The 26751-nt window shown below is 38.4% G+C and overlaps 1 protein-coding gene across 6 annotated transcripts in view; it reads right to left on the bottom strand.

The window, feature by feature from the left end:
• Positions 1 to 26751, bottom strand: part of ATP11A (ATPase phospholipid transporting 11A) — a 234538-nt gene that overhangs the window by 84539 nt on the left and 123248 nt on the right. For all 6 annotated transcript variants that reach the window (XR_013483324.1, XR_013483325.1, XM_020965229.2 and 3 more), the window contains exons 2-5: positions 25811 to 25933; positions 12134 to 12223; positions 11165 to 11245; positions 2543 to 2650 (exon numbers count right to left, since the gene is read on the bottom strand). Coding sequence is in view for 4 of the 6 variants with exons in the window: in XM_020965229.2 (XP_020820888.1) it covers positions 2543 to 2650; positions 11165 to 11245; positions 12134 to 12223; positions 25811 to 25933 (402 nt within the window). In the remaining 2 variants the exon portion in view is untranslated. The remainder of the gene's footprint in view (positions 1 to 2542; positions 2651 to 11164; positions 11246 to 12133; positions 12224 to 25810; positions 25934 to 26751) is intronic.

The raw sequence follows: 26751 nt of genomic DNA, 5'->3' as shown, positions 1-26751 counted from the left end.
AGGAACAACACAGTTGACATGCCAGACTTCTACATTTCTTAATATACTCCTAGAGGGAAAGGCATCCATGATATAGGCCAAATATCCCATTCTTCCCCTTTCTCTAAGCTTAACTTTTAATAGTTTGCATATCTGGAGAAAAAAGTGCCATCAAGACATGGCCCAGGCAGGATAAATGACTCAGGTTTAAAATTCTTCTAATCACTTAGGCTATCTAAACTGTTACATGCGAGGCATTTTCAAATCATTACACTCAGGGGCAGCTAGGTGGCACAATGGATAGAGCACCAGCCCTAGAGTCAGGAGGACCTGAGTTCAAATCGGACCTCAGACACTTACTAGCTGTGTGACCCTGGGCAAGTCACTTAACCCTAATTGCCTTAAAAAAAATCATTATACTTGATTCAATACAATAAATGTTTCTCTCCTACACCCACATTTTGTTTACTAAATGACCGAACTTCAGAGAACTTTAAAATTAGTGGGGGACCATCTTTTTTTTCTCTTTTGTTAAAAGAAGTGCTTTCGGCATCCTACTTGAGACTCCTGCGCAAGTGAATCTAAAGTCTAGAGTCATTACGGGCAATGAGAGCTACATATCTACTGTCATCAGAAGAGCTTCATCTATTTTTTTCTTCCTCCAATAGTAAATTTAACACATCCCTGGGCTTAAATACTCACTACTACATATTTCTCACAAGAAGTTCATGTATTAAAAATTTTACTTAGTTTAGTTAAACAATCCAGATAATTTCCTTTAAAAGGACAATGGCAAAGTCTATTGGCCTAAAAAGATAACAGATCCCTTCCTACAATATAAAAAAAAATGTGCAAAGATTATAACACAGTTAAAGAAAACAGCTGTGAAATCTGGCCTAAGCTCTGAAGGGGGGTGGAGGTGGGGTGAATAATGGGCTAATGTCAGTCCGTGATTTGGTGTGTCACATCGTTCATCCCATATACGCTTGCAAAGATGCTTATGCTGCCAAAGAATCCTAGTTTCCCAGAATGTACCCATTTGTTTGCATGGATCTGTACAACGGCCACAAAAAGACAGTTTGGGTCACCCACTGTGTCATAAACTCACCACATGAGGCAAGTAAATCAATTTTAAGGTCATTAATTTGGAGCAAATGGGGAAAAGGCCAACCCGAATGACTGAAAAGTCAGAAAATTGTGTTGTGGCATTGTAAAGATAAAATTCTTCCACATATAAAGTAATGACCATTAGTTTTCCAAAGTGTTGTCTATAAGACAGCACAGTACAGAGGAGAAATCACTAATTTTGGAACGACAGCACCTGGATTCAAGTCCTTTCTCGGAGGCTGGCTACCTGTGGGACTTTGAGCATACGGCCAAAGGCCACCCAGGCATCAGTTGCCTCATCTGTAAAATTACAGAGTCAGACTAGAAGACTAACTTCGGAGGTCCCTTCCAACTTACGATCTATGACCCAATGACACAGTTTCCCAACCAGGTATTTTGTTATGTCACTGAAGTAATAATAAATAATAACATTTGGTAGCACTTACTTTAAGGTTTAGAAAGACCTTTTCCTGCACCTTTACCTAACAGGCAATTTTATTTATTTATATTATTTATTGATCCCCATTTCATAGATAAGGAAATTAACACCAATGAAAGTTACGTGACTGAACCACAGTCACAAAACCAGCAAATGGCAAAACTGGGATTTGAATTTAAAAAGCTCTTGATGTGAAGTCCAGCACCCTTTGCACTAGACCATGTTAACATAAAGACCTTTTTTTTTTTGTGAATGACTAATGCTCTTTCATCAGTTCTGAACAGCCAGCCCTTGTGAACAACAAGCATTTCTGAAGTACTATGTGCCAGGCACTATGCTAAGCACTGGGGACAGGAAGTAAGGCAAAGAACAGTCTCTGCTTGCAAGCAGCTGACAGTCTCATGTGGGAGACAACATTCAAACAACTAATATTCAGGATAAATGAGCTCCAGCAGAGCAGAGACTCAGGAGAAGAGTGAGTGATGACCATGAAGAATGTAGGAGTGAAGAAAGAATGGAGTATGAGGAGCCCCTGGGCTGCTAGCCTGGGAAAGATGGGGAGACTGGAAGAAAAAGATAAGGCAGGGGAAAGGAAAGGGATAGGAACACATTCAGGAGGACTGACTTTAGAAGAACATATCAATAATGTGCACATAAAATGGTGCTTCTCAAGTGACTGAAAATAGCAATCTGCTAAATATCATAATCTCTTATCCACAGGCTTTTTTTCCTTTACACTATTAGTTTACTTAGCAAAATCACAGATCCTTTTTAAGTCAAGGTGAGACATCAAGGCTTTGATTACGACAAATTCCAAATTAGTACAGTTTTGCATTATATTTTAAAATTACTAAAATTGTTTAATTTTCTTAGATGTCTCATTTCTTTTCTCCTGTTTTATCAACTGCTTTCTGGTGTAATCTTATAAGCATTTTAAATTACAACATAATCCATTCTGTCAAGAAAATAAAGCTGCGATGGGTCCTAAATAAGGTAATTTCACCAATTGTTCCTCACTCTTAAATTCCGGCTTTGTTTTCGGACAAGTTTGCCATGCTGAATAAATTGGACAGGGTATTGGTTCATTGCATTATCTGCTTTATGTCGAAGCCAGTCTTCATACCCCTATAAAAAAGAAACAGAATGTAATGAGGTGAAAGAAAAGAGGCTGTAACCACCTAAATTTTCAATAATCGAACAAGTTTTTTATTATATTGCTATGACAGACCAGATTTATAGGTATACATGATTCCATAAAACTGCTTTGCTAAGGATTTAGAGTATGTATGAAATGTAAGTTAAGGGTCAGTTCTTATCAATTGCCCTAGTGAAGAATAATGTCCTTCAAACTATTTTTTGTTGGTTGGGGGCCTGCAGCTTATAAACATGGCCATGTCTCCACAACTCTCCTTCTCCCAGTATCCTTAAAAATCCCCTCTCTTGATCTGACCACTCCCATAAGCCTCTGGTTCGTTCTCTCTGTCTCTATCTCTCTCTCCTTTTTGGCTAACTGCCTTGAGAAGGCTGTCTATAATCAGTGCCTGCACTTCCTCTCCTCTTACTCGCTTCTAAATTCTCTGCCATCTGGCTTCTGATCTGATCATCCAACTGAAACAGCTCTCTCCCAAGTCACCAATGATCTCTTAAATGCCAAATCAAATGGCCTTTCTCCCCTCCCCCCCAAACTTTATCCTTCTTGATCTCTGCAGCCTTGATCTGTAATCATCCCCATCTGGATATCCCGCCACTTCCCCTTTTCAAGGTTTTCATCATTAGTATTGCTCTTTCCAGGTTCACTACCACTTTCTAAATCTACAACCGAGTCACACCCACTAACTACAGATGTGCACCTCAAGCTTCTGTCCTGGGCCATTTTCTCTCCTCTATAGATACTATTTCACCCAGTGATCTGTCATCAGTTTCCATGAATTCAATGATCTTCTGTAGATAGATGAGTCTCAGGCTATTTACCAAGCCCCATCCTTTCTCCTGACATCCAGTCTCACATAACCAACTATCTTTTGTAAAGTTTGAAATGAATGTCCCAGAGACATTTCAAACTCAACAAGTCCAAAACAGAATTCATTGTCTTTCTCTCCTTGCCCTCCTCTTTCCTGAATTTCCTTATTATTACTGTCAAGGGCACTGATATTCTCTAGGTTGCCCAACCTCAGAGTAATCCTCATTCTCACTTAATCCGCATATCCAATGTTGGGCAGATAAAAATGGCAGGCTTTGACCACATCTCCTCTCCACTCACACAAGCCAACACCCTGGCACATACCTTCATCAACTCATGCCTGGGCTACTACAAAAGTCTTCTGGTTGGTCTCTTGCCTAATTTACTTTGCTTAAGATGGAGTTGGTCACACTAATGCCTATACATACGTGTGTGTGCAGTTTCTAGTATTTAATAATTCACTCTTAGTTTTCTACTTTTAAATTTCTGTATTGCAGATAACTCATATCTCATGTTGCTGAGAAAAATGAAGCCAGTCAACATGAGGCTCCCCATCCTTCTCTCCCTTCACCTCTCTAAACCTGCTTGTCTTTTCCTATCTTCTTCCTTCTAGTCTCAAAGGATGAAGTAGGCCCTCTTCTTGTCAACACTAACCTTTCCACCTCAACTCTTGCCATCACCTTCTCCATCTCAAAATTTTATGCCACTAAGTCTTTCTTTTTCTTGCTCACGTTCAATCTCTTTTCTATCACCAGACCTGGACCTCGTACTTGAGCTTCATTCTCAGGGATGGTGAGTTCTCTGTCACTGGAGGTCTTTAAGCAGAGGCTGGAAAAGCACTACCTGGTAGTCCTGTACATAGGATCAAGACTTGGGTCTTGGACCAGATAACCTCTGAGGTCCTAACCAACTATAAGTTTAAGATTCTGTGTCTTCTGACTATCTGATGAACATCATCATCAGGATGTCTTGTATTACTGCAAAATTAGTATATCTACAAACCAGAATCCATCATATTCATCAAACCAGCTATCTCATTCCTATGTGTTTGTCTCAACTTTAAAGAAAGAGGAAAAAAGTCCAGAAGAGTATGTGCGCTTAGCAGATCTATTCAGCATTTAGCTACTTTAGATTTGAGTACACAGAATATACATACAATTGAGGAATGTGTAAAATGAAAAATCTATCACTTGTGGTTTTTATTATGGCTAACAAGATATAGAGGTGCAGAAAGGGAGTATCTCTGTATTTGTCACCAGATATACGAAGGGAAGATGTACAGAAGCAGACAGTTACTTAAATAGGGCATAATGGAAGGGCCTATTTTCCCCCAAAGGTCTGCCCCTATAACCATAATCACTTTAGAACTGGAGCCTGGCCACATGTTAAAATGCACAAGTAGAAAGAGAGACTTGGTTTCATGGAAATAAACAAAAGTCCTGAGTAATACATTTTGAGTATTCAAATCATCAAGAAGACCAATAACTTTGAATACTTAAACATCTATTTTGCTCTAAGAATGGTACTGGATTCCCTTCCTTGGACATTTTTTTACATATAAGGTAGACAATTATTCTTAAGGGAAATTTTGTGAGCAATTTCACCTGAAGACAAAGGGATGGGCAAGACAATTCCTTGTGGAATTGTGTCTCTAGTTAAGATTTTAGGAGTATGAGCACAGATGGCTTTATTTTAAAGGACTGTCAGTGGCTGATGCGACCGGGAGCATCCTGGGGGGATGAAAGCTGGAGAGTTTGACTCCAATGTACTGGAGACACAGTTAATGGATAATAATCACTTAGATAATTGCATCCCTTGAGACTCAACTGCACTCTTGTCACAGACCTTCCCTATCCACACCACCTGTTACAAAAATTTCTTGTCATGACTATAAGGGGGGAGGGGAGGGAAGGAACCTAGAGAAAACATTCCTGGTTCCAGGCCCCAAACATCATGACCTCCATGGCCACCACTCCCATGGTCAAAAATTTGTCAAGGGTTAGCAAGGAACAAACCTGCTTTTTTTTCCCTTTGGGATGCAGAACTGATGCCACAGTATCAGCATCAATCTGGAGTGGCCCAACTGAAGAATGCATGCTACAGGTGCAACTTGGTTTGATAACCATGAAATGACACTAATTTCACTGGGGTAGCATCACCAAAGTGTGATTCCCCAAGTTAATGATGTACAGAGTTACTGGAAATACAATGAATAGAAACTGAGAAAATACGTTCCCAGGTAACTGAGAGGCAGCCTGAAGCAGTGGACAGAAAGAGTGTTGGAGTCAGGCAAACCTGGGTTCACCTTTCCCTTCTTACACACACTGGCCTTATCACCTGACCTTTCAGTGCTTAAGGCAACTCTATAAGAATGTAAGCTGAAACTCAGTTGCAGACATGCAATGGTACATTCCAAATCAAATGTTCTTTGCACCATACCACAGCACCATAAAAGAGATGTCATTTAAGTGAAAGCTTTCAAAATTACATCTGGATAGTTAAGTGGTTCAGAAGTTCTTAATTAATTTTTCAGAAAGCACAAAAATAGATTTTCCTGAATTACCAGATAACTAACTAGAACTACAATGATGAAAATATGGATGTGATTCAGCTGTGGGTTTCACAGGAATAGTAGAAGGCTCATTTTTTACTTGGAAAGTAAACTATCTTGGAATATGACAGCTTTGTGGCTCTTGTTAATTGCACATATACAATGCTGTCATGTGGAACAGATTTTCTTACCATTTATGCTACGCTACTTAAATTAGTCTTCCTTAAAATAATAAATAGCATTTATCTAAAACCTTCGGCAAGCATTATATGTAATAGGGACAGGTTAGAAGCATTTCCAATAAGATTGGGGGTGAAACAAGGATGTCCATTATCACCACTGTTATTCAATATTGTACTGGAAACCTTAGCTTTAGCAATAAGAGAAGAAAAAGAAATTGAAGGCATTAGAACAGGCAAAGAAGAAACAAAGCTATCACTCTTTGCAGATGACATGATGATATACTTAGAGAATCCTAGAGAATCAAGTAAAAACTACTTGAAATAATAAACAACTTTAGCAAAGTTGCAGGCTATAAAATAAATCCACATAAATCATCAGCATTTCTATATATTACCAACAAAGCCCAACAGCAAGAGATAGAAAGAGAAATCCAATTTAAACTTACTGTAGACATTAAAAATATTTAGGAGTCTACCTCCCGAAACAAACCCAGGAACTCTATGAACACAATTACAAAACACTTTTCACACAAATAAAATCAGATCTAAATAACTGGAAAAACATCAGTTGCTCATGGGTAGGCCGAGCTAATATAATAAAATGACAATCCTACCTAAGCTAATTTACTTATTCAGTGCCATACCAATCAAACTACCAAAATTATTTTATAGAGTTAGAAAAAATAATAACAAGATTCATTTGGAAAAACAAAAGGTCCAGAATATCAAAGGAACTAATGAAAAGAAATGCAGGGGAAGGTGGCCTAGCAATTCCAGATCTTAAATTGTATTATAAAGCAGCAATCATCAAAACTGCTTGGTACTGGCTAAGAAATAGGGAGGGGATCAGTGGAATAGGTTAAATATGCAAGACACAGTAGTCAATGACTATAGTAATCTATTATTTGATAAACCCAAAGACCCCAGCTTCTGGGATAAGAACCCACTCTTTGAAAAAAACTGCTGGGAAAACTGGAAAAGAGTATGGCAGAAACTAGGCATAGACCCAAATCTCACACCATATACCAAAATAAAGTCAAAATGGGTTCAGGACTTAGATATAAAGGCTGATACCATAAGTAAACTGGGAGAACAAGGAATAGTTTACCTATCAGATCTATGGAGAACAGAAGAATTCATGACCAAACAGGAGATAGAGAACATTATGAAAAGCAAAATGGATAATTTTGATTACATGAAATTGAAAAGTTTTTGCACAAACAAAGCCAATGCAACTAAGATTAGAAGGAAGGTAGAAAATTGGGAAAGAATTTTTACAACCAGTCTCTCTGATAAAGGCCTCATTTCTAAAATATATAGAGAATTAAGACAAATTTATAAGAACACAAGCCATTCCCAATTGATAAATGGTCAAAGGATATGAACAGACAGTTCTCAGATGAAGAAATTAAAGCCATCTATAGTCATATGAAAAAATGCTCTAAATCATTATTGATTAGAGAAATGCAAATCAAAACAACTCTGAGGTACCACATCACACCTATCAGATTGGCCAACATGACAAAACAGGAAAATGATAAATGTTGGAAGATGTGGGAAAATTGGAACACTAATACATTGTTGGTGGAGTTGAAATGATCCAACCATTTTGGAGAACAATTTGGAACTATGCCCAAAGGGCTACAAAAATGTGCATACCCTTTGACCCAGCAATAGCACTTCTAGGGCTATATCCCAAAGAGATCAAACAAATGGGAAAAGGACCCACATGTACAAAAATATTCATGGCAGCTCTTTTTGTGGTGGCAAAGAATTGGAAATTGAGAGGATGCCCATCAATTGGGGAATGGCTGAGCAAGTTGTGGTATATGAATGTAATGGAATACTATTGTGCTATAAGAAATGATGAACAGGCTGACTTCAGAAAAACCTGGAAAGACTTATATGGTCTGATGCTGAGTGAAGCGAGCAGAACCAAAAGGACTTTGTACACAATAACAGCCACGTTATGCAATGACTAAGGTTGTTAAACTGAACCCTTCTCAGCATCACGAGGATCTAAGACATCTCCAGAGGCCTCGGGATGGAAAATGCTGCCCACATCCAAAGAAAGAACTATGGAAGTCGAATCGCTCTCACTTATTTTTACCTTTTGTTGAGTTTTGTTTCATCTTTCTGATGGTTCCTCCTATCGGTTTTAATTCTTACTTACAACTTCACTAATGTGAAAATATGTTTAATGGGTATATAAATGTAAAGCCTATATCAGATTGTGCGCCATCTTGGGGAGGGTGGGGGGGAGGAAGAGGGAGAAAAATTTTCAACTCAAAAGCATATGGAAGTGATTGTTGATAAATCAAAATAAATTAATAAAATTTTTTAAAAAATGATGTTTTAAGTAAAAGGTGTCTATCAGAAGAGCCTCACCACAACAGCTATTAGAAGTCATCATCTTACAAATTATCTAGGTGTCCCAACGAAAATATGCTGTGCAAACAACTGAATGTAATTTCATATATTTCACAGATTTCAAGTACCGAAGGCGATAGTTGCTTAATTAGAAAGCAGCATTTCTCTGAGAAAAAACTGGGTGCAATTATTTTAGCATTTTCTAGTTTTGAAAATTGCCACATGAAGATAGATGTTAAATATGCAGATAAGAAAACACAGCTAGGAAACTATGAAGGCTATCTGAGTTCACTGATTCGGAGGCTCCCCTTTGGTGATGGAGGTCCTTATTTGACCTATGATACTCTTCCCCGTATGCTCACATGAATCCTCCACAGAGGCTCTAACCATGCTGGGGGCCTTCCCGTGAGGCTCTTGACACTGCACAAACACCAGTGGAGCCTTCATGATATCCTTCACTGGTTCACTTCTTCTATTCTACTTGAAGCCACTTTTCCTGTGTAATCCACATAAGGTGATCACAGGTTGCAGCCCACTCACATCTACCATCTATGGGCCCTTCTATTGTCCTTTAGATAACTTGCAACCTTAATTCAATAGACATAGTGCAGCTAATAATGGATCAAATTCTCCCTTTGGGTATTGCTGCTATAGGGGCTGAGACAGCAAAAATAACCAAACCTGGGATTTCACTGGTATGGGGAAGTCCTGGATGAAGAAACTCAGCTCAGCAACTTCTGTAATGTGTATAGAGGGATGCCTGGAGTACTGAGTGGTTAAATGGTTTGCCCAGCATTGCACAGATAGTATACCAAAGCGAAGATGTGCACCCAGGTTCTTCATGACTCAATGGCCAGCTCTATTCATTAGCTACCTCTTCTTTTATGTGCCTTATACTTTAAAAAGAGAAAACACCATCATATTCTCTAACGGTACCCCTTGGCAAATGTAACCTCTCTGGCACCACGGGTTAGCTCAATTCCAGTATAAGCATGGGATACAGGTTCAGGAGAGAAGCTCTAAGCAGTGTGAATCTGGAAAAAATATGCTTTGGAACATCTCAGGCTAAGAAGACTTTTGGCCTGGTGAGGATGGGAGACTGCCAGAGCTGATTTTCAGGGGTTTAGTGTTGTAATCTGAATTTTTTAGATTCAACCCTATACAGGATGAACAAGTCAAACCAGACCTCTTAGCCTACTATAGAAAGAACTTAAATCTTCTAATTTTACTCCACCTCCTCGGGACCAGTAGCTGATTAACACTATGGCTAGTAGGTAGTCAGTCACAATTTTTTCACATCAGGACAAGAAGAGAATGTTAGGTCCTCACATAAAGCCTGGCTAACTCCAAAGAAATCAAAGCATTCGATCCTTAAATTTTAATACATCAAAGATGTGAGATATTCTTCATTATGAATGACCTCTCTACCATGCAAACTGTAAAATGACTCTTTGTAGTAATAAGCTTGTACTTATTGACTACTTAAGTAGGTAATCTTCAAAGGTGGCCAAATTGGTGGTGAGGCTCTCTTAAATTAACTAGGCTGGTCCTCTGGCCTTTAAATAACACAAATACAGTCCATCATCAATCCAACCCTAGAAGCCTTTCTAGCTGGGTGGTCCAACCAACGCGTAGACTCTTCAGACCCAACTGTTGAGAACTTAAGGGTCACCTCCACACTACATCAGCCGACTACTCAATTTTTAACAATTTCACATTTGCAGCAATTCAACATATCAGCATGTCCTAATGACACGGGTAAAACACCCGTGCAAAGAAGACATCAAGGAAGTCACACAAAGTCACAGAACATCCCTATTTGATCAAAAGTTAGTGGGGAAACCCCCAACATAATTCTCTAGGTCATCAATCTGGCCAATGGACTGGGCAATTTCTCTTAATTTAACACAAGTATAAATCAGCACAAGCTTGTAAGATCATGAGTGAAGAGGTACTGAGAAGGAACATAAACCCTCAAAGGATCATGAGTCAGGCAGTCTATCACCTAGAGCCATGCCAGCAATGGCTCCCCACGTGGGCATCCTGAGGGATGGGTATTCTGATCGACAGCCCAGATCTGCTGGACTTCTGCCCTTACGGCTGATTACTGTTGCTGGGGCGGTTCACAGGAACTAAGCACAAGGGGGACCTTAGCAACAGTCAATCAGCAGGTATACTGTGACCTCTTCCTCTTGACTACAAGGGCATTGTGAGTCACTGTGAGGAAGATTAGCTAATTTGGTACACCTGGGTTAGATGACGTTTGCTAAACTGACATTTTGCCAACCTTGCATTCCTAAGCCTAAATGTACCTGGCATTTCTTGGTACATAGGAGGGTCTATCAGTGTCAAACAAGGCACTGCTTCTTGTCAGCTGGGGCCAAGCAATAGGCCAGTGCCCAAAAAGCTACAATTCAGCGTCTAGTGAAATTATTCTCTACAAAACAACCCATAATTCAGATAATTGGACTGATTTAACAAAGAGCAAGCAACATTAGAAAGGAAAATAAAAGTGTTATACGTATCAGAAAGAAAATGAACCAATTACCTCTAAATTTTGAGGATAAAATTCTTACCTGTTTGACAGCTGTGACAGCAATGACAAAGAATAAAGGAAGTCCACTTGTGACTGGACTTGTGGGTGTATCAATAATCAACTGCAATTCAAACAAAATTAGGCAGTTTATTTCAAAATACTCAGCTTAGTGACTGATTCTTGATTAGTGTCCAATATAAATTACAATAGCACTTACTTCTGATTTTTCAACACATTTTATATCTTAACAGCCTCCCTGTGAGACAGACAGGTAGGGCAATTACTATTCCCGGGGTACAAATGAGGCAGCTGAAGGATAGAGAGGTTAAGTGATTTGCTCAAGACAGTACAGCTGGTTAACCGAAAAGCCGTGTTAGTCTGCCCAGGGCTTACAGCTCCTACCAGTTGATTAACCTATAAGTTTGGGAACACCAGAATGCCAACTCTGTGTTAATGAAAATATTTTGAAAGCATCTAAGTGCTTTAGGGAAATAAAAATGCTTTCTTGATGTTACTCTTACTCAAGGTACATGAAGGTGATCAACTAGCTAGGATGGTTTTGAAACACTGAAGTTGTTTTGGCTTTCTTTGCAGTACATTTTCGTATTTCGGACGATTCTAATCATATTAAGGCATAGAACTGCTTAGTTTTTTTCAGTATGTATTTACATGATCAAATAAATTCTTGTTCTTGTCTTCTGTGCTCAAGGACCAATGGTGAGAAAAATAAGCAACATTGCCTTGCACCCCACTGAAGAAAAGGGGTACATAATCACTGAAAAGTAAATTTATTAGGTATGCTTAGCCTGAAAGACAAGCCTATTACAAGGGTCTTGCAAGTAGCTGTACCATTTACTCATGAAGAAAATTAAGAAGCTGTTCTCTTACAACAATGGATTAGGGAGCAGTCCTTTTTCTTATTAAGTAAGCAATAAGTCAGTTCCCAAAGGATACGACATTTATTCACTGTGATATATATGATGTGGTGATAGTAAGTAAATGGACTTACCTGTACCAGAAAGATGATAAGAAAATAAAAATTGGCTATTCTTCTGAACTGCTCAAACAAATTCTTGGGTATGAAGTTCCAAAACGTGTACTGTACAAAGAAAAAACAAAGTAATCAATTTTCTTTCTTTTCTTGGTATATGATCTGATATTTGTTCTTAAAAAATTTTTTTTGGTCTGGGTTCTCTTCTGCAAAGTGGCTAATGTGGAAATACGTTTTGCATGACTACATATAAATCTATATCAAACTGCTTGCCTTTTCAAGGAGTGGGGAGGAAGCGAATTTGGGACTCAAAAATTATTTTTAAAATGTTGAAAATTATTTTTACATGTAATTGAGAAAAAACAAAAAACATTCCAAAAAATAAGATGTGTTTAAAAATTTTAATGATGGGCTTAAAAAAAAAGAAAGCACTGTCACTTTCCACTGATTGCTTACCCATACCTGCAGGGACCTTACCTTCTAACAAATAAATAAAGTCAAGCAAAACAACCTTGCACCATGGTTAAGGCTAAAACATAGGCTTCATTCCCCACCGCTAGACGACCACCCCTCTATATGGAGGTATCCTCCACCATCAATCTTCTGAAGTCATGATTGGTCACAGAAAATGTATTATTTTATACAGTTATTTCACTTCACATAGTATTACTTTGTGGTGTGCTGAGCAGCATTAATTAAGAGTTAAAAGTATCTTTCTGGAAGTAAAACTTACTAATGAAAGGCAGCACGGAGTAAAAGGTAAAAGGACTAGACACAGGGCCAGGCCAGACCCTGGTTCAAAATTTGCTCTGATCCTTACTAGCTGAATTGCTCATGGGCAAGCTACTCATCCTCTCTAAGCCTTAGTTTCCTCATTTGTACTATGAAGGAAATAATACCTATACTGCTTGTCTCTCAAATTTGTTTTATGGATTAAATGAAATAATGTATGCAAAGCATTTAAACTGCTATATAAATATCAGCTATCAATTAAAAAGTAAATGCACTCATTGACCCTTAGTCAATTTGTTCAATAGATAGAAGAATTAGCTGTTATAATTTAAATCTTCAAAACTTAAGTGGAAATTCATGGAACTGTAGAAATTCAAAAGAAATTAATTAAATGCCTACTATGTTTAAAAAAACCCCCAACAACCTAAGGATACAAAAACAAAAAATGAAATGCTCAATGTACTCAAGTAGCTAAAATTCTGGGGGGAGGGGCTGACAAAAGACACAACAATTAAGGATGACAGGAAGCAGGAGTGCGTGAGAAACAAAGGAGAGTTCTACATACTTTACTGCAGAACTTGAAATATTAAATTCTAGCTAACTGAAACTAGTTCAAACTAACTAAAACAAGATGGGCATCTCTCCAATTAACTGCTAGCTATAATTCTGAACATTAAATAATGTGATAAATTATGAACTTGTATAATTAAGAATCTCAGTTATATCTACTTTGTCATATATCACAAAAGTATTTTTGAGAGAGATTCAAGAAGCAAGATAAAATTTACTTTCACATAATCTCTGCCTTAGTCTGGAAACTGTTTCCAAACAATATGATTGATATAAAAATTTTTACCCTAAATTATCAAAGATTCCTTAGCTAGATCATCTTTCAGAGTAACTCAGGAACATGACTGGCTCCCATACTTTTATAAACATATACATTTACTGAATTCTTGCTTCCAGAGCAAAAGACTATTCTAAAAAAATTACAGTCGAATCATAATGTTGTTTTTTTTTTTAAATCCATTTGGTGAACATCATAGGGGAGATTATTGTCTTGGGAAAAACTAAAAGAGGGTCTTGCTTCAATTCTTTACTAACTAAGGAATATAACACTTCCCCTCAATATTTTAACCACCACATATCTCCAGTTCATTTGGGTTAGACTCTTCACATTTGTATGAGAATCTCAGATAATATCACTTTCAAATATAAGTAGAGTCCTTAATCAGTATAAAGGCTATAAGCCATTGACTGTATTTATGACTGAAGCTTTCAAATAAATTTCATCACACACATTTATGGCAAAAAATGCTTTGTCCTTCAAAGCTCAACTCAGCATTATTTGCAGAAAAGTTAAATGAAACGGCTGCCATTCTCCATCACCCTTAGAAACCATGAGCACAACCGACCCAATCCCATTGCTACTCATTAGCACAGGTCTGCTAACTCCAAATGCAGCAGCCCCTTCACCATACATCAAGCTTCCCACGCTTCAAAGGTGCTTTCTTCAGTAAATTATTTTGGGGGAGGGGTCTCCTTTAGCAAGCTATTGACTTGTTTTTCATGATTTTCTTGTATCACTCTCATTTCTCTTCCCAGTTTTTCCTCTACTTCTTTTACTTGCTTCTCAAAATCCTTTTTGAGCTCTTCCAAGGCCTGGGACTGATTCATATTTTTCTTGGAGGCTTTGGACGTGGGAGCTTTGATTTTGCTGTCTTCTGGTTGTATGTTTTGGTCTTCTTTGTCACCGAAGTAAGATTCTATGGTCTGATGTTTTTTTGCGCTGTTTGCTCATGATCCCAGCCACTTACTTGAGTTATAAACTCTTTGTTAAGGCAGGGGTCTGCTTCCAGTGTGGAGAATGTACTGTCCCAAGCTTTGGGGGTTTTGTGCAGCTGTTTTCAGAGGTACTTCTAGGGACTTGTAAATTTTCAGTTCTTCCAAGGTGGTATGATAAGGAGCGAGGTGTTTACTCCTTCCCTGGCCTTTGCTCTGGTCTATGAGTGACCACAAGCACTCTTTTCTGCCTTGGAACTGGGAGGAGGATTTTCTCTTCACCACCACTACAAGCTCCACCACACCAGTACTCCTCCTTGCCCCAGGACTGCCACCCAGAACTGTGACTCAGATCCAAGCACGGGCAAAGCAAGAGAATCTTGCCTCAGCACCAGCAAAGAGATCCCTGCAATCCCCCTTTGATCAGCCACTTGATTCCCCCTCAGTCTGTGGGTCAAGAGCTCCAGAAGCAGCCACTGCCCTGGGGCTGCAGCTGGGATTGGAACTGGGACTGAGCTCCTCTCTCCAGTACTGCAGTCACAGACTTTTCCTACTGATCTTCTAAGTTGTCTTTGGCGTTTGTGGATAAAGAAGTCTGGAAACTGCCACAGCTCCCCTTGATTCAATCCCCTCAGGACTGCTCCAGGTTCGCTGAGGCCTGGTCTTTGTCTGCGTGGCCTTCGCTGAACTTCGTTCCTCTCCCAATCCGGCGCAATAGACCTTTCCAATCAACCATCCAGGTTGTCTTGGGCTGGAAATTTGTGTCATTCTGTCTTTTTGTGGGTTGTGCTGCTCTAGAATTTGTTTAGAGCCATATTTTACAAGTATTTGGAGGGGTTTAGGGGAGAGCTCAAGCAAGTCATTGCTTTTACTCTGCCACCTTGACTTCAAAACTACTTTCAAAGTTTCACTTCCACTATGAAGGCCTCCCCAAGACCTCTCCCATACTGATTTCCCCCTTGCCTATACTCTAGGAACATGTGGTACATAAATAAAGAACTCACTGTAAACTACCCTGACATCCTATATTTATTTCATTTATGTTATGTTATCCTGCACTTATTTTGTTTGTGTTAGTATTATTTACCCAATGAGGCAGTAAGTTCACCGAGGGTAGGGTGCATTTCTTCTCTCTCTATGCCCCTGGGCAGAGAATAGGTGGGCATTCACTAAACACCTCAGTGACTGATTAGGATAATGATCCAACATTATGCTTTGAGTTTGAAAATGTTTTTCAAATTGAGGTTCAGATTTAATTCTACATTTTCTTCTAATCATTTAGAAGACCTTCAGGGCTACCTCTAAATCTTTGGATGACCAATCACATTCACCTAAAGCAGGAGTTCTTAAACTCTTATAAATTTGTTTTAAAAATATTTTAGTAATCACATTTAATTATAACAGATTTCCTTTGTAATCTTATTTTGTGCATATAAAACCAGAATCTTCATGCTAACCAATCACAAATCCTGAAAGACTGCATAATCACTGTGGATATTGTTAATAATAACGTTGATAATATCCTCCATAAACACCCTACTCTCATGCCTAATCCAGGTGTGGACCTTTACCTGGATCACTGGAAAGTTATGTCAGGGAAACGCAAGTTCTCATGGATGCTGCTCCAGTGGAAAGGACTTCAACACAGGAGAGCAACGTGTCAGGACCAGCCTCATTAAGTTAGGAGTTTAGGCTTGTAACTAAAAGGTTAGTCACCAGGGATGACTTATTTTTTTGGCTTCAGTAACTCACAAAGACAGTGTATACTGCCTAGCTGGGCTTAATATTCATTGTTGGAGGGAATGATGAGGTCACAATGATCTTGACATATTACAACTGATCAAAAAAGAAAAAGGATATTTAATTCTCTATGGTGAATTGAGGAGGAAAAAAAGAATCCTGTGAATTTGAGACTAGGTGACTATACGTTACAGTAGATTTATGCATTGTCACTTTGCATAAACAAAACTAAAAATGGCACTGCTTTTTATTCTGAATACCTGAACTAGTAAAGCAACACAGAGGACCAACCATGCATTTTTGATGTTTTGGAAAACTGGGCAATTTAAATAGTCCAGCTTCTAGTCAAACAGTCCAGCATATAATTGTGCTTATCTTCCAGTTTCTGCTCTAATACTGGCAACTTACGCCTTAAAATATTAATATCTGAAACCTCAGATTGTTCAAACTATTGGAATGGCATAGAGGTTTTCTTGTAATAATGAAGCAGGGAAATCTAAAGGGTCTGCTCCATTGTTATGTTGTGTGTTTACACACTTAATATTTTGCCTTGATTTAATGTAGGGGGAAAAAAAAGCAATCCTCCCTCGCCCCCAAAGTGCTTTCACATACATCATCTTTATCTTTAGTCCTGATTATGAGAAAAATTCAATCGTACCAGGTAAATAAAATCTGGAGTTTTACATAATTTAATTGGTGTGCAGTTTATAAACAAAGATACCCAGAATAGCATAATTTGATCCACCTTTGAGTCATCCTTGATTCCTCACACACACACACACACACACACACACACACACACACACACACACACACACACACTGTTGCTATTCAGTTGTTTCAGTCATGTCCAACTCTCCAAGTCCCCATTTGGAGTTTGCTTGGCAAAGATATTGGAGTGGTTTGCCATTTCCTTTTCCAGCTCATTTTACAGGGGAGGAAACTGAGGCAAATGGGTTTTAGTTTGCCCAGGGTCACCGCTTATAAATGTCTGAGGCAAGATTTGAACTCATGAAGATGAATCTTTCTGATTCCAGGCCTGTCCCTCTGTGCACTCTGCTGCCACCGACCTGCCTCTCATACCATGGCACTCTCTCATTTCTAATCTGTTGCCAAGGGTTATTGTTTTTATCTTCAGTAACCCCTTTTGAATTCTCCCCTTCTGTTCTCTGACCCTTCCACCACCCTCGTGCAGGTCCTCATCACCCTGTGACTGGACTACTGCAATAGGGATGGTTGCTCTCTTGGCTACAAGTCTCTCCCACCCCAGGCCATCCACTGAGCTCCCAAAGCGATCATCCTAAGGCACAAGTCTGATCATGTCACCCCTATAGTCAAACATGTTCCAGTGCTCCTCCAGTATCACCTCCAGGATAATATGTAAAATCTTTCATCTGACATTCAAAGCCCTTCACAACCTGGGCCCTTCCTATATTTTCAGTCTTCTTTTACTTTATCGAGGTACTCGGGATTCAGGGTACACACGAGGTGCTCCGTCTTCTACCTCGAGGCATTCTCAGTGGTTCGTGCTTGGAATTATCTCCCTCTTCACCTCTGCTTCCTCCAAGTTCCAGCCAAAATCCCAACTTTTACAGGACGCCTTTCCTCTGTTGATTATCTTCAATTAATCCTGTATAGAACTTATTTGTACATAATTGTTTGCAAGTTGTCTTTCTCATTAGACTGTGAACTCCTTGAGAGTAGGCTCTGTCTTTTGCCTTTCTTTGCATCCTCAGAGTTTAGGGACAGTGCTTAGCACATTAATAAATGTTTACTGACATACTGACAACTATAACTGAATGGTATTGAGACTGCACTCTTCTTTGAGTGCTACCAAAAAGTAATCCTTATCAATGGCAGCTGAAAAAAAAAACCTCCAACAATTATTTAATTGTAAACGGATTCAATATTCCTAAAAATATCCTGGAAACTGATCATTGCTTTATTTACAGATAGAATAAATTCAGATATAACTGTGGCTTCATTGTCATTTGTGGAGAGAAAAATTGGTGGAAGGAATAGAAACTATGCCAGGAGTCTAAGAAAGTTACATTTCTTAAAAAAAAATACTGATTTGAGATATAAAAGAAGAAAAAGGGTCTATATTCTGGTAACTAATTCCTTCATCCATACTTCAAGTTCTGCTTCCTCACTTCCTTTATTATTTCACCTCTCTAGAATTCAAGGGGCATCTAGGTGGCACAGTGGAAAGAGTGTCCACCTGGATACAGGAAGACTCATCTTCCTAAATTCAAATCTGGCCTCAGACACTTACTAGCTGTGACCCTGGGCAAGTCACTTCATCCTGTTTGCCTCAGTTTTCTCATCTATAAACTGAACTAGAGAAGGAAATGGCAAACCACTCCATCATCTCTGCCAAGAAAACCTCAAATGAGGTCATAAAGAGTCGGACACAACTGAATAACAAATTGAATCCAAATTTCTTTTTAGGTTTTTCAGATCTGAATATAAACAAACAAACAATATAAACAAACCTTCATTTTGGGGGGAGGAGAGGTCCTGGTGAAAAACCCCCTCTTCAAATGCAAATCAACACCTGTTTGGCTCATAATCTTAGAGATCTGCCTGGAGCATTGAGAGTTTAATATAATACCAAGCATTTATATAATGCTTTACAATTTGCAAAGCAATTTAAAAATATTATCTCATTTTATCCTTACAACAAACCCTGGGAGTTAGGTACTATTATTATCTCCATTTTACAGATGAGGAAGATTGAGATAGACAGCGATTAAGTGACTTGCCCAGGATCACAAAAAGCCAGTATGTGGCAAAAATAAAATCTGACTTTGGATCATCCTAACACCAAGACTATCTCTCTATCCACTGTGTCTCTCTGGTTACAGCAATATAGTAATTAACAATTAAAACTTGCTTTAGACAAGAAAAATAAATTAAAAGATTACTTTTTGCACATGATATATATGATGATTTGTTTAAAGAACCATAACTAAATGGTTATGAATTCAACTAAAAACCTAACTAAAACAAGGAACAACATCTACAAAACTGCAGGATATGAAATAAATTCACAAAAATCATCATCACTTCTGCAGGAAGAAATATTAAGAGGAATTTTATTTAACATAACTACAGATATTACAAAATACTTTACAATCTACCTACAAAGATACTACAGGAACTACACGAATGCAATAAAGCACTCTTTACACAAATAAAGAGAGATCTAAATAACTGGGGAAATACCAACTGTTCATGGGTAAGGTGAGCCACTATAATAAAAAATTACAATACTACTTAAATCACGTTTGTAAATTTGTTTCATTTTTTTCGGTGGGAGGAGGGTAGGTGAAAGGGAGAGAATTAGGAGCCCAAAATACAATAAAATTGAATTAAAAAAAAAGTTACTACTTGCTTATACATGTTGCCAATAAAGAACGACTTAAAAAGAATTTTCACAACTAAGAAAGGGATAAGTTTTGCCATAAAGGCTCACTCTGATATTTTTGTCATTTATATTTAAGATATATATATTTCAAAATTAATTTTTGGTTTGGAACTGTATTTCTTTTTTTTTTTCAGAATAAAGTAATCTTTATTTATATGCAACCTTCTAGGTTTTTGTTCATTTTATAAGGGAAGTACAAAGACTTAAGCAATAGCAACAGAGAATAAAATACCTTTAAAGAATAGTTTGACAAACCTGCACCCAATCTGGCTCATTCTGACAATGGTCCCTTGTAATGAGTTATTTCCTCCTATATAACTTTCAGTTTGAGCTAGAATCACTTACTACCAGGAAGGTCAAGTTAGTTTCCATAATTACATTTTCATAACTGTACATCAGGTGAATCATAACGATAGAATGGAGTGTCAGTTGTACATGTGTGCCACATAACTATCTGCTCAGACACTTATAAAAAGATTAAACAATGAGAAAGTAAACTTCTGTGGCTCAAAGTACCTGGGGCTAGATCCACACAAGGAAGCACTGGTCAGATTTTTTAAAATAGTTATTAACAATTCCAAACAATTATTAAAACAATGATTCAACAGAAAGCCTGGAATTGAGATGTTTTCATATGAGTTTCAATTATCCTGTACATGACCCCAACCCCCCTCCAAAACAAAGCAAACTATAACCAGATGGAGTAAAATTTCGAAAGATATTTACTTGCCCACCAGAAGACACACTTCTCCACAGAGGGCTTTTAGTACATTCTTATTTTACGTAAGACAACTCAAAAGGGTACAAAATAACATTTTTACATATTTGACATTTTATCTTCCTAGTAGAACCACTGACCATTTAATACGTGACTCTGCTTTTGTCCCCTTTTTAAAAACCATTTCCAATGGTTACTATCTCTCCCTCTTGTTCTTTCAGGTTGGACATGACAGTAAATGGATTTTGGCAGATGTTGGAACTGTATTTCACTGGTGTAGAAAAATCTCAGCAAAGAATATCACTATACCAATAAGGATCCTCAACTTTTCTGTAACATCATCTTAAGAGAATTGTCTGAGAGACACTCTGAGAAGTTCAATGACTTATTATGGTCACACAGCCAGTATAAGCCCGAGGAAAACCTTGAACAGTTCTTCCTGACTCTGAGGACAACAGATATACTTTCTATGCTTAGGATACCTCCACCTCTCCAAAACACATCATATGACATACAGTTTTCAATTTCTCCTGGTCCTGTTCATACCTTTAAATAAAAATAAACTTTCTAAAAAAGAGCAAGAGGGTGGGAGGCAAATAGAGACAAAAGAAAGTAGAATTCTGAATTGTATGAAAATTTTTTCAAGGGATTATGTTTCTTAGGCAAAATGTAAGGTAATGGAGATTTTACATGAACAAAACTAAACCAAGGTTGCTCCAAAAATAGTTAACTCTTGTTATCTCTTAGTCTTGATGGGGTGCTTAGGTGCTTGTGCTTGGACCCCAATTTCTCCCTAGCCTAAGAAACACTATCCCTGACAGTTTCTCCCCAGCCCAAGGACACTGTGCCTAGCAATTACTCATGAGTGGGCCCAGCAAGACCCTTATCTCTTTTCCTGGTGCAGTTACAAACAGCACTTGAAGGAATTATTAGTTTAAACTGGCTTTGCACTGGATCATAAAGACATTCTTACCTACTCACCCTATCTATACTACTGCCCTACCTCATTATCTACATCCTGGGCACCTCATTATCTGTATTCCAGACTCAAGACATACGGGTACTCCCTACATCTATCTTGTCAAACAAGACATTGACTGGCGGCAGACTGGACAACTCTCAGTTACCCCTGAATTTTAGTTAACTTAGTGACGTGGCAGGCCTAAAACCACACCTCCATGTGGCCCCCCTTGTGGACTTTTCCTAGTGAACTCTGGGTAAAATGCCTGTGCAATAGGTACAAGAAGTGCATGTTCTTTTAAGAACTGACCACTCCTTAACCACTCCTTAATCCCACTCTGAATCACCTTGTTAGCATACTTGGCACATGTTTTATTGCATTTTATCCTATATAAACTTTAGCTGTACCCATCTAAGATCGCAGGTTCCTTAAGAATCCTTGCCTGCTGAAAAGCAACAATAAGCTTTTTGCCAACTTGACTTAAAGAATGCTTGAGTCTGTGAATTCATTCCAGATGACCCCGTCGTGTACTTCAGTCTTTGAGGGGTCACAACCTCTCAGACCGCAACAGTCTCTTACACAGGGATGGCTATGTGTCCCTCCCTGTCCTTCTTTCTTGCTCCACTGTTGAGACCTGAATGACCAGCTTGCCCAGATTGGCGATCAAAGGTTTCCTACCCCCATCCAACAGTAACATGTAGTCACCACTGCATAGGGAACTGAGGCTTGGTCTGGAGACTTGGGACGACTGTGACGCCAGTTGGGTGACCTTAAATTTTTTCATCTGTAAGGTGAGGAGTGCAATTAGAGACCATCTCTAAGGTTCCTTCCAGTTCCAAATCTATATCACATACGTTTAGGTACAGTATTTGCCAAACAAACTTTTGTGGGCTAGAAACTTCAAGAAATTAATCATTGTTTTTTTGGTAAAATGTAACTTAGGGGCTACATGTTATGTAATACCCGAGATGAATTCTCTGAAGATAGTTAGGTAAGGAACAAAAGGAAACATAGTTAAATAAACTTTTCTTTGAGGAAAAAAAATCATGGTAACTTCAACATTTTAAAAGAAGATTTCAGTGTTACTTTTTATCTCATGGTAGGATTAAGGGGTAGGATGAAAGCAAATGGGTATCCATCTTGTCCCTTCACACACGTGGATCTCGCCAGTTCTCAGTTTTTTCATTTATAAAAAGAGATGGCCAAGATGGTTTCTAAGGCCTTCTAGCTCTAAACCTGTGATCATATAATTACCCCAGACAATTCAGTAACTTTCTCATCGCATAGACAGAATGTTTACAAACCGTGGCTAGAGCAAGAATTAACTTTCTAAACAATAATAGCTAACACTTACATAGCATTCACTAACTGTGCCAGGTACTGTGCAAGCATTTCAAAATTATTACGGCATTTGATTCTCACCACAACCCTGGGAGGCAGATGCTATTTTTATCACACCCATTTTATAGATGAAGAAACTGAGGCAAACTGAAGTGATTTGCCCAGGATCATACAGCTCATAAGTGCCTGAGGCCAGTTTGAACACAGGTCTTTCTGAGTCTAGCCCAGGACTCTATCCTCTGCACCAGCTAGCTGCCAATGAACACTTAAGATGCAGGGAAATTTAAGAGCTGGCTTTTTTTTTTTTTGAGGAAGAGGAGTTAATGTGTATATATCATGTTCACAAATTATTCAATGGTAGAGCAGTGGATAGAGTGCTGGGCCTGGATTCAAGAAGTCTCATCTTCCTGAGTTCAAATCTGGCCCCAGGCACTTATTAGCTGTGTGACCCTGGGCAAGTCACTTAACCCTGTTTGCCTCAATTTCCTCATCTGTAAAATGAGCCGGAGAAGGAAATGGCAAACCACTTGAGTGTATAATTTCTAGGAGCAGTTCACTAAGCTCTTCAATCTCTCATCCTCAAAGGTGCCTCAGCTGCCTTTATCCTTTTGTTCAGCATGGCCAGCCTCTTCTTAACAATGGTGAACTGAGACCCAGTCTCACTGTAATGGATATGTAAAAGGAGGCCACACCCAGCTGGTAATGGGCCTCTGCCAGTAGCCAGTCCTGGATCTCTAAGCAATCCTCCCTTCCCCCTTTCCCAGTATCCCATGTATATTGAAGATACTTAATAAATGTCTATTGAAAGGGAGGATTTCAATTGATGGCGGGAGTGGCATGACTTTAATGAGAAATGAGAGTATTGTTAAAAAAAAAAAGGGCATCAATAAAACTTTTAAAAATCAAATTAACCACTTTTCAAGAAGATTTAAGGTTCTTACTATTCAAAGAAATCCTACTGTGAATTCTCTCACAAAGAGAGTTATCTTTTTAATAATTCTAGATTTACTTAGCTCAATGACAACTTAGGCAATAAACAAAAGCTTCTCTAGCAGCCCCAGTGTCCAGTTTTCAATCTTTCCAAGGGCTTTTCCTGGCAGGAACATGATTACCTGTGTAATTTTTGAAATTATAGACCATCATTCACTTGAATCTTTCATTGCACCATTCAAAGTATCCTTGACCTGAGATCACAATTCCATTCTTGAATCTAAAGTAGGAACGAAAGTCTTTTGTGTACTCTGCCCCACTCCTTAACCCCTCCCTCTCAAGTGAAAAGGATTTTTAGGAGTCAATGATACTTTACACATTCTCTAAAAGTCTGAATATTTAACCAGTCTATTTTTTCTAAAAGTACAAAGTCTTTCAATTTGTTAGTTCCTGTTCTTGAATTTTCTGATAAAATTAGCCTGATAAAGTAAAAATCTTTCTTAAATTTTCCCTGGAAACTTAAACAGTTCTTTGTGACAAAATCCTATTTTTATACTGCTCCACAGTGCAGTCTGCCTTCTACTGATATCAAAGAAATCACTGATATCCTCTAGTACCAGAGAGGTCCCAAAGACTTCCCTATGGTTAGAGTCCAATAACTCTCTGCTGTATTGAACCTAGCTAGCCCTTCCTCTAAAAGGGTCATCTCCGTTCTAGACACGCCTAGGCCTCCTATTCAGTACTCTATTATGAGCTGTTTTTTTTTTCCTGGACATTCCTCCCATCCTACAACTCCCCCTTCCACACACAATTTGGTATTTTCTTTCCAGAAATGGCCAGTTTCACAACTAACTGACACCTGCCTACAATGACAGGGAGAAACTAATCAGGACCTCCTGAGTAAAACCCAGCTTCCCGACACCCCCTTAATAAAACACTTGGCTCTCTTCTGTGGTCTTGCAAACCCTGACCAAACTGGGAAGAGTAGCAGGAACTGGGCCTAAAATCGGTGCTGATTCCAGAGGGAGCCTTTCATATGACCACTGAGTCCTCCTCCTCCTCTTACCACATGACCCAAAGATCATTTTACCTAGGCCCAGATGCTGCTCTGCTAAGACACAGATGTATCCTAATTCTTCAGAGCTCCAACTGAACCCTTGTCTCTTCAGAGACAGTAATCTACACATTTCCTTGTCACACATGCTATCTCTTCCTTGCTCTCCTCATGGGGGCCTCAGGTTAAGCACATTCCTTGCTGTGATTTAAAATACTGCTTTTATCATCATTAGCCACTTTGTCTGGAAACCTGAGTCCCTAAAAAAGCAGCTTCAAAAGACCAGGACAAATTGGGAGAAATATTCTAAGAAAAAAGGAAAGGGTACCATCAGGTATTTGTGAGAAAATAGGGAAAAATGAGAAGCAACTGCTTCTGGACACATCTGACAGGAAAGATAAAGAGCAAATGGTCTCAAGAAATGGAATCAGGTGTCAAGGTTTAGGAACCATTCCAGTGCATCTTCCTCCCATACCCTTGATAGCTACATTTTTCCCACAGGGCAAACACTTTCCACACTCCAACCTTTACCTCAATCAGAAAATTACAGAATATTTATTCATTGTAAAACAAAACAGTTCTGTCACAAAATTGTTTTAGGAAGTATAGTACCCTTAAGAGCCAGAGGGGAAAAATTAATTCAATAATTACTCATCATGGAAATCTCCATTCCACAGATAGTATCTATTGTTCATCTTATCACTTACCTTTATTATAAAGTTGCTAAACCAAATTACTTACAAATTGTTTTACCACTGATGAAGCATGTTACCCATCTCCTAATAGAGAGGGTGAAGGATTCAAGAAGCACAATGAGACATGCATTTTTGGACATGGTCAATATGAGAATTTGTTTTGCTTGGCTACACATATTTGTTACAAGGGACTTTTCTTCTTCTCTTCATTTTTTGGGGGGGAAGAGGTGGGACTGAGAGAAAATAAATACTTACTAATTGAAAAAAACAGTTCAAAAAATACTAAATATGTAGATTAACAGCAAAACTTACCTTGGAAGAGACTATTCTATTATCTGGGTATTTTTGTGGAATGTATGCTTCAGCACCTGGAGGGGGCTCCTTGTGTCCGACATAGATGGTCCGACTATCAACCCAATTTTCTTCTCCAGCACACTGTAAACAAGAACAGAGATCAACTTAAGTTACTCAAAATATAAACACCAAAGGCCAGACAGAAAGGCAAGTCCTATCTCTCATTATAATTTTTATTCCTACCAATGACAATTCTAACATTCTTTGGGTAAATGGGTCATTGGCAGAAAGAGATCAACCAATTTATTTACATACCTACCCAAAAAGGGGAAGCAGAAAGTAAAATGCAGCTGGTTGAGATGGAACCCTTGGAGTTCCTAATATTAGAACTACTTTCGATTATTACCCAGTAATCAAATTTTAGGTTCTTCAAGATCACTGACTGACTTCATCAATAGGACACGAAAAGATACAAATATATCAGTAAGCAGGGAAAACTCCTTTTCACAACTGACAATTCAGGTTCCCCATTAACAGAAATGGCAGTATAATTTTGCCCATACATCTGAAAGAACCAATTTCTTCTGAAATGGAATGCAATAGCAAAACCTTAAGACCTCCACAAAGAAAATAGAGATCATTAGCAGCTCTATCAAATCAGAAGATCTCTAAAGCTACTCTCAGTTCTGACATTCTATGAATCTCTGATAAAAGTCTTAAGAGAATAATGGTGAAGCCATTGGCTAAAACTGGTGTAGGAATTAATGTTAGATTTCCATTAACTATGATATCTTGTGACTTCCAAGAATAAGATTCCCCATCCCAGTAGGATCTGAATGTCCCATATGGAAGAAGGTAGAAAATAAATTTCAATGAAGAAAACACTTTGGTAAAAAATAGCTTTTGACCTGTACAGCTCACCTAAAATTGTTGTTTTATTAATTCCTAAAAAAGAACCA

The sequence above is a fragment of the Phascolarctos cinereus genome, unplaced genomic scaffold (genome assembly GCF_003287225.1).
Source record: "Phascolarctos cinereus isolate Bilbo 61053 unplaced genomic scaffold, phaCin_HiC Scaffold_7;HRSCAF=346, whole genome shotgun sequence".
NCBI classification, from domain to species: domain Eukaryota; kingdom Metazoa; phylum Chordata; class Mammalia; order Diprotodontia; family Phascolarctidae; genus Phascolarctos; species Phascolarctos cinereus.
Note: the sequence above shows the minus strand (reverse complement) of the source record. Positions and strands in the feature narration are given on the sequence as shown.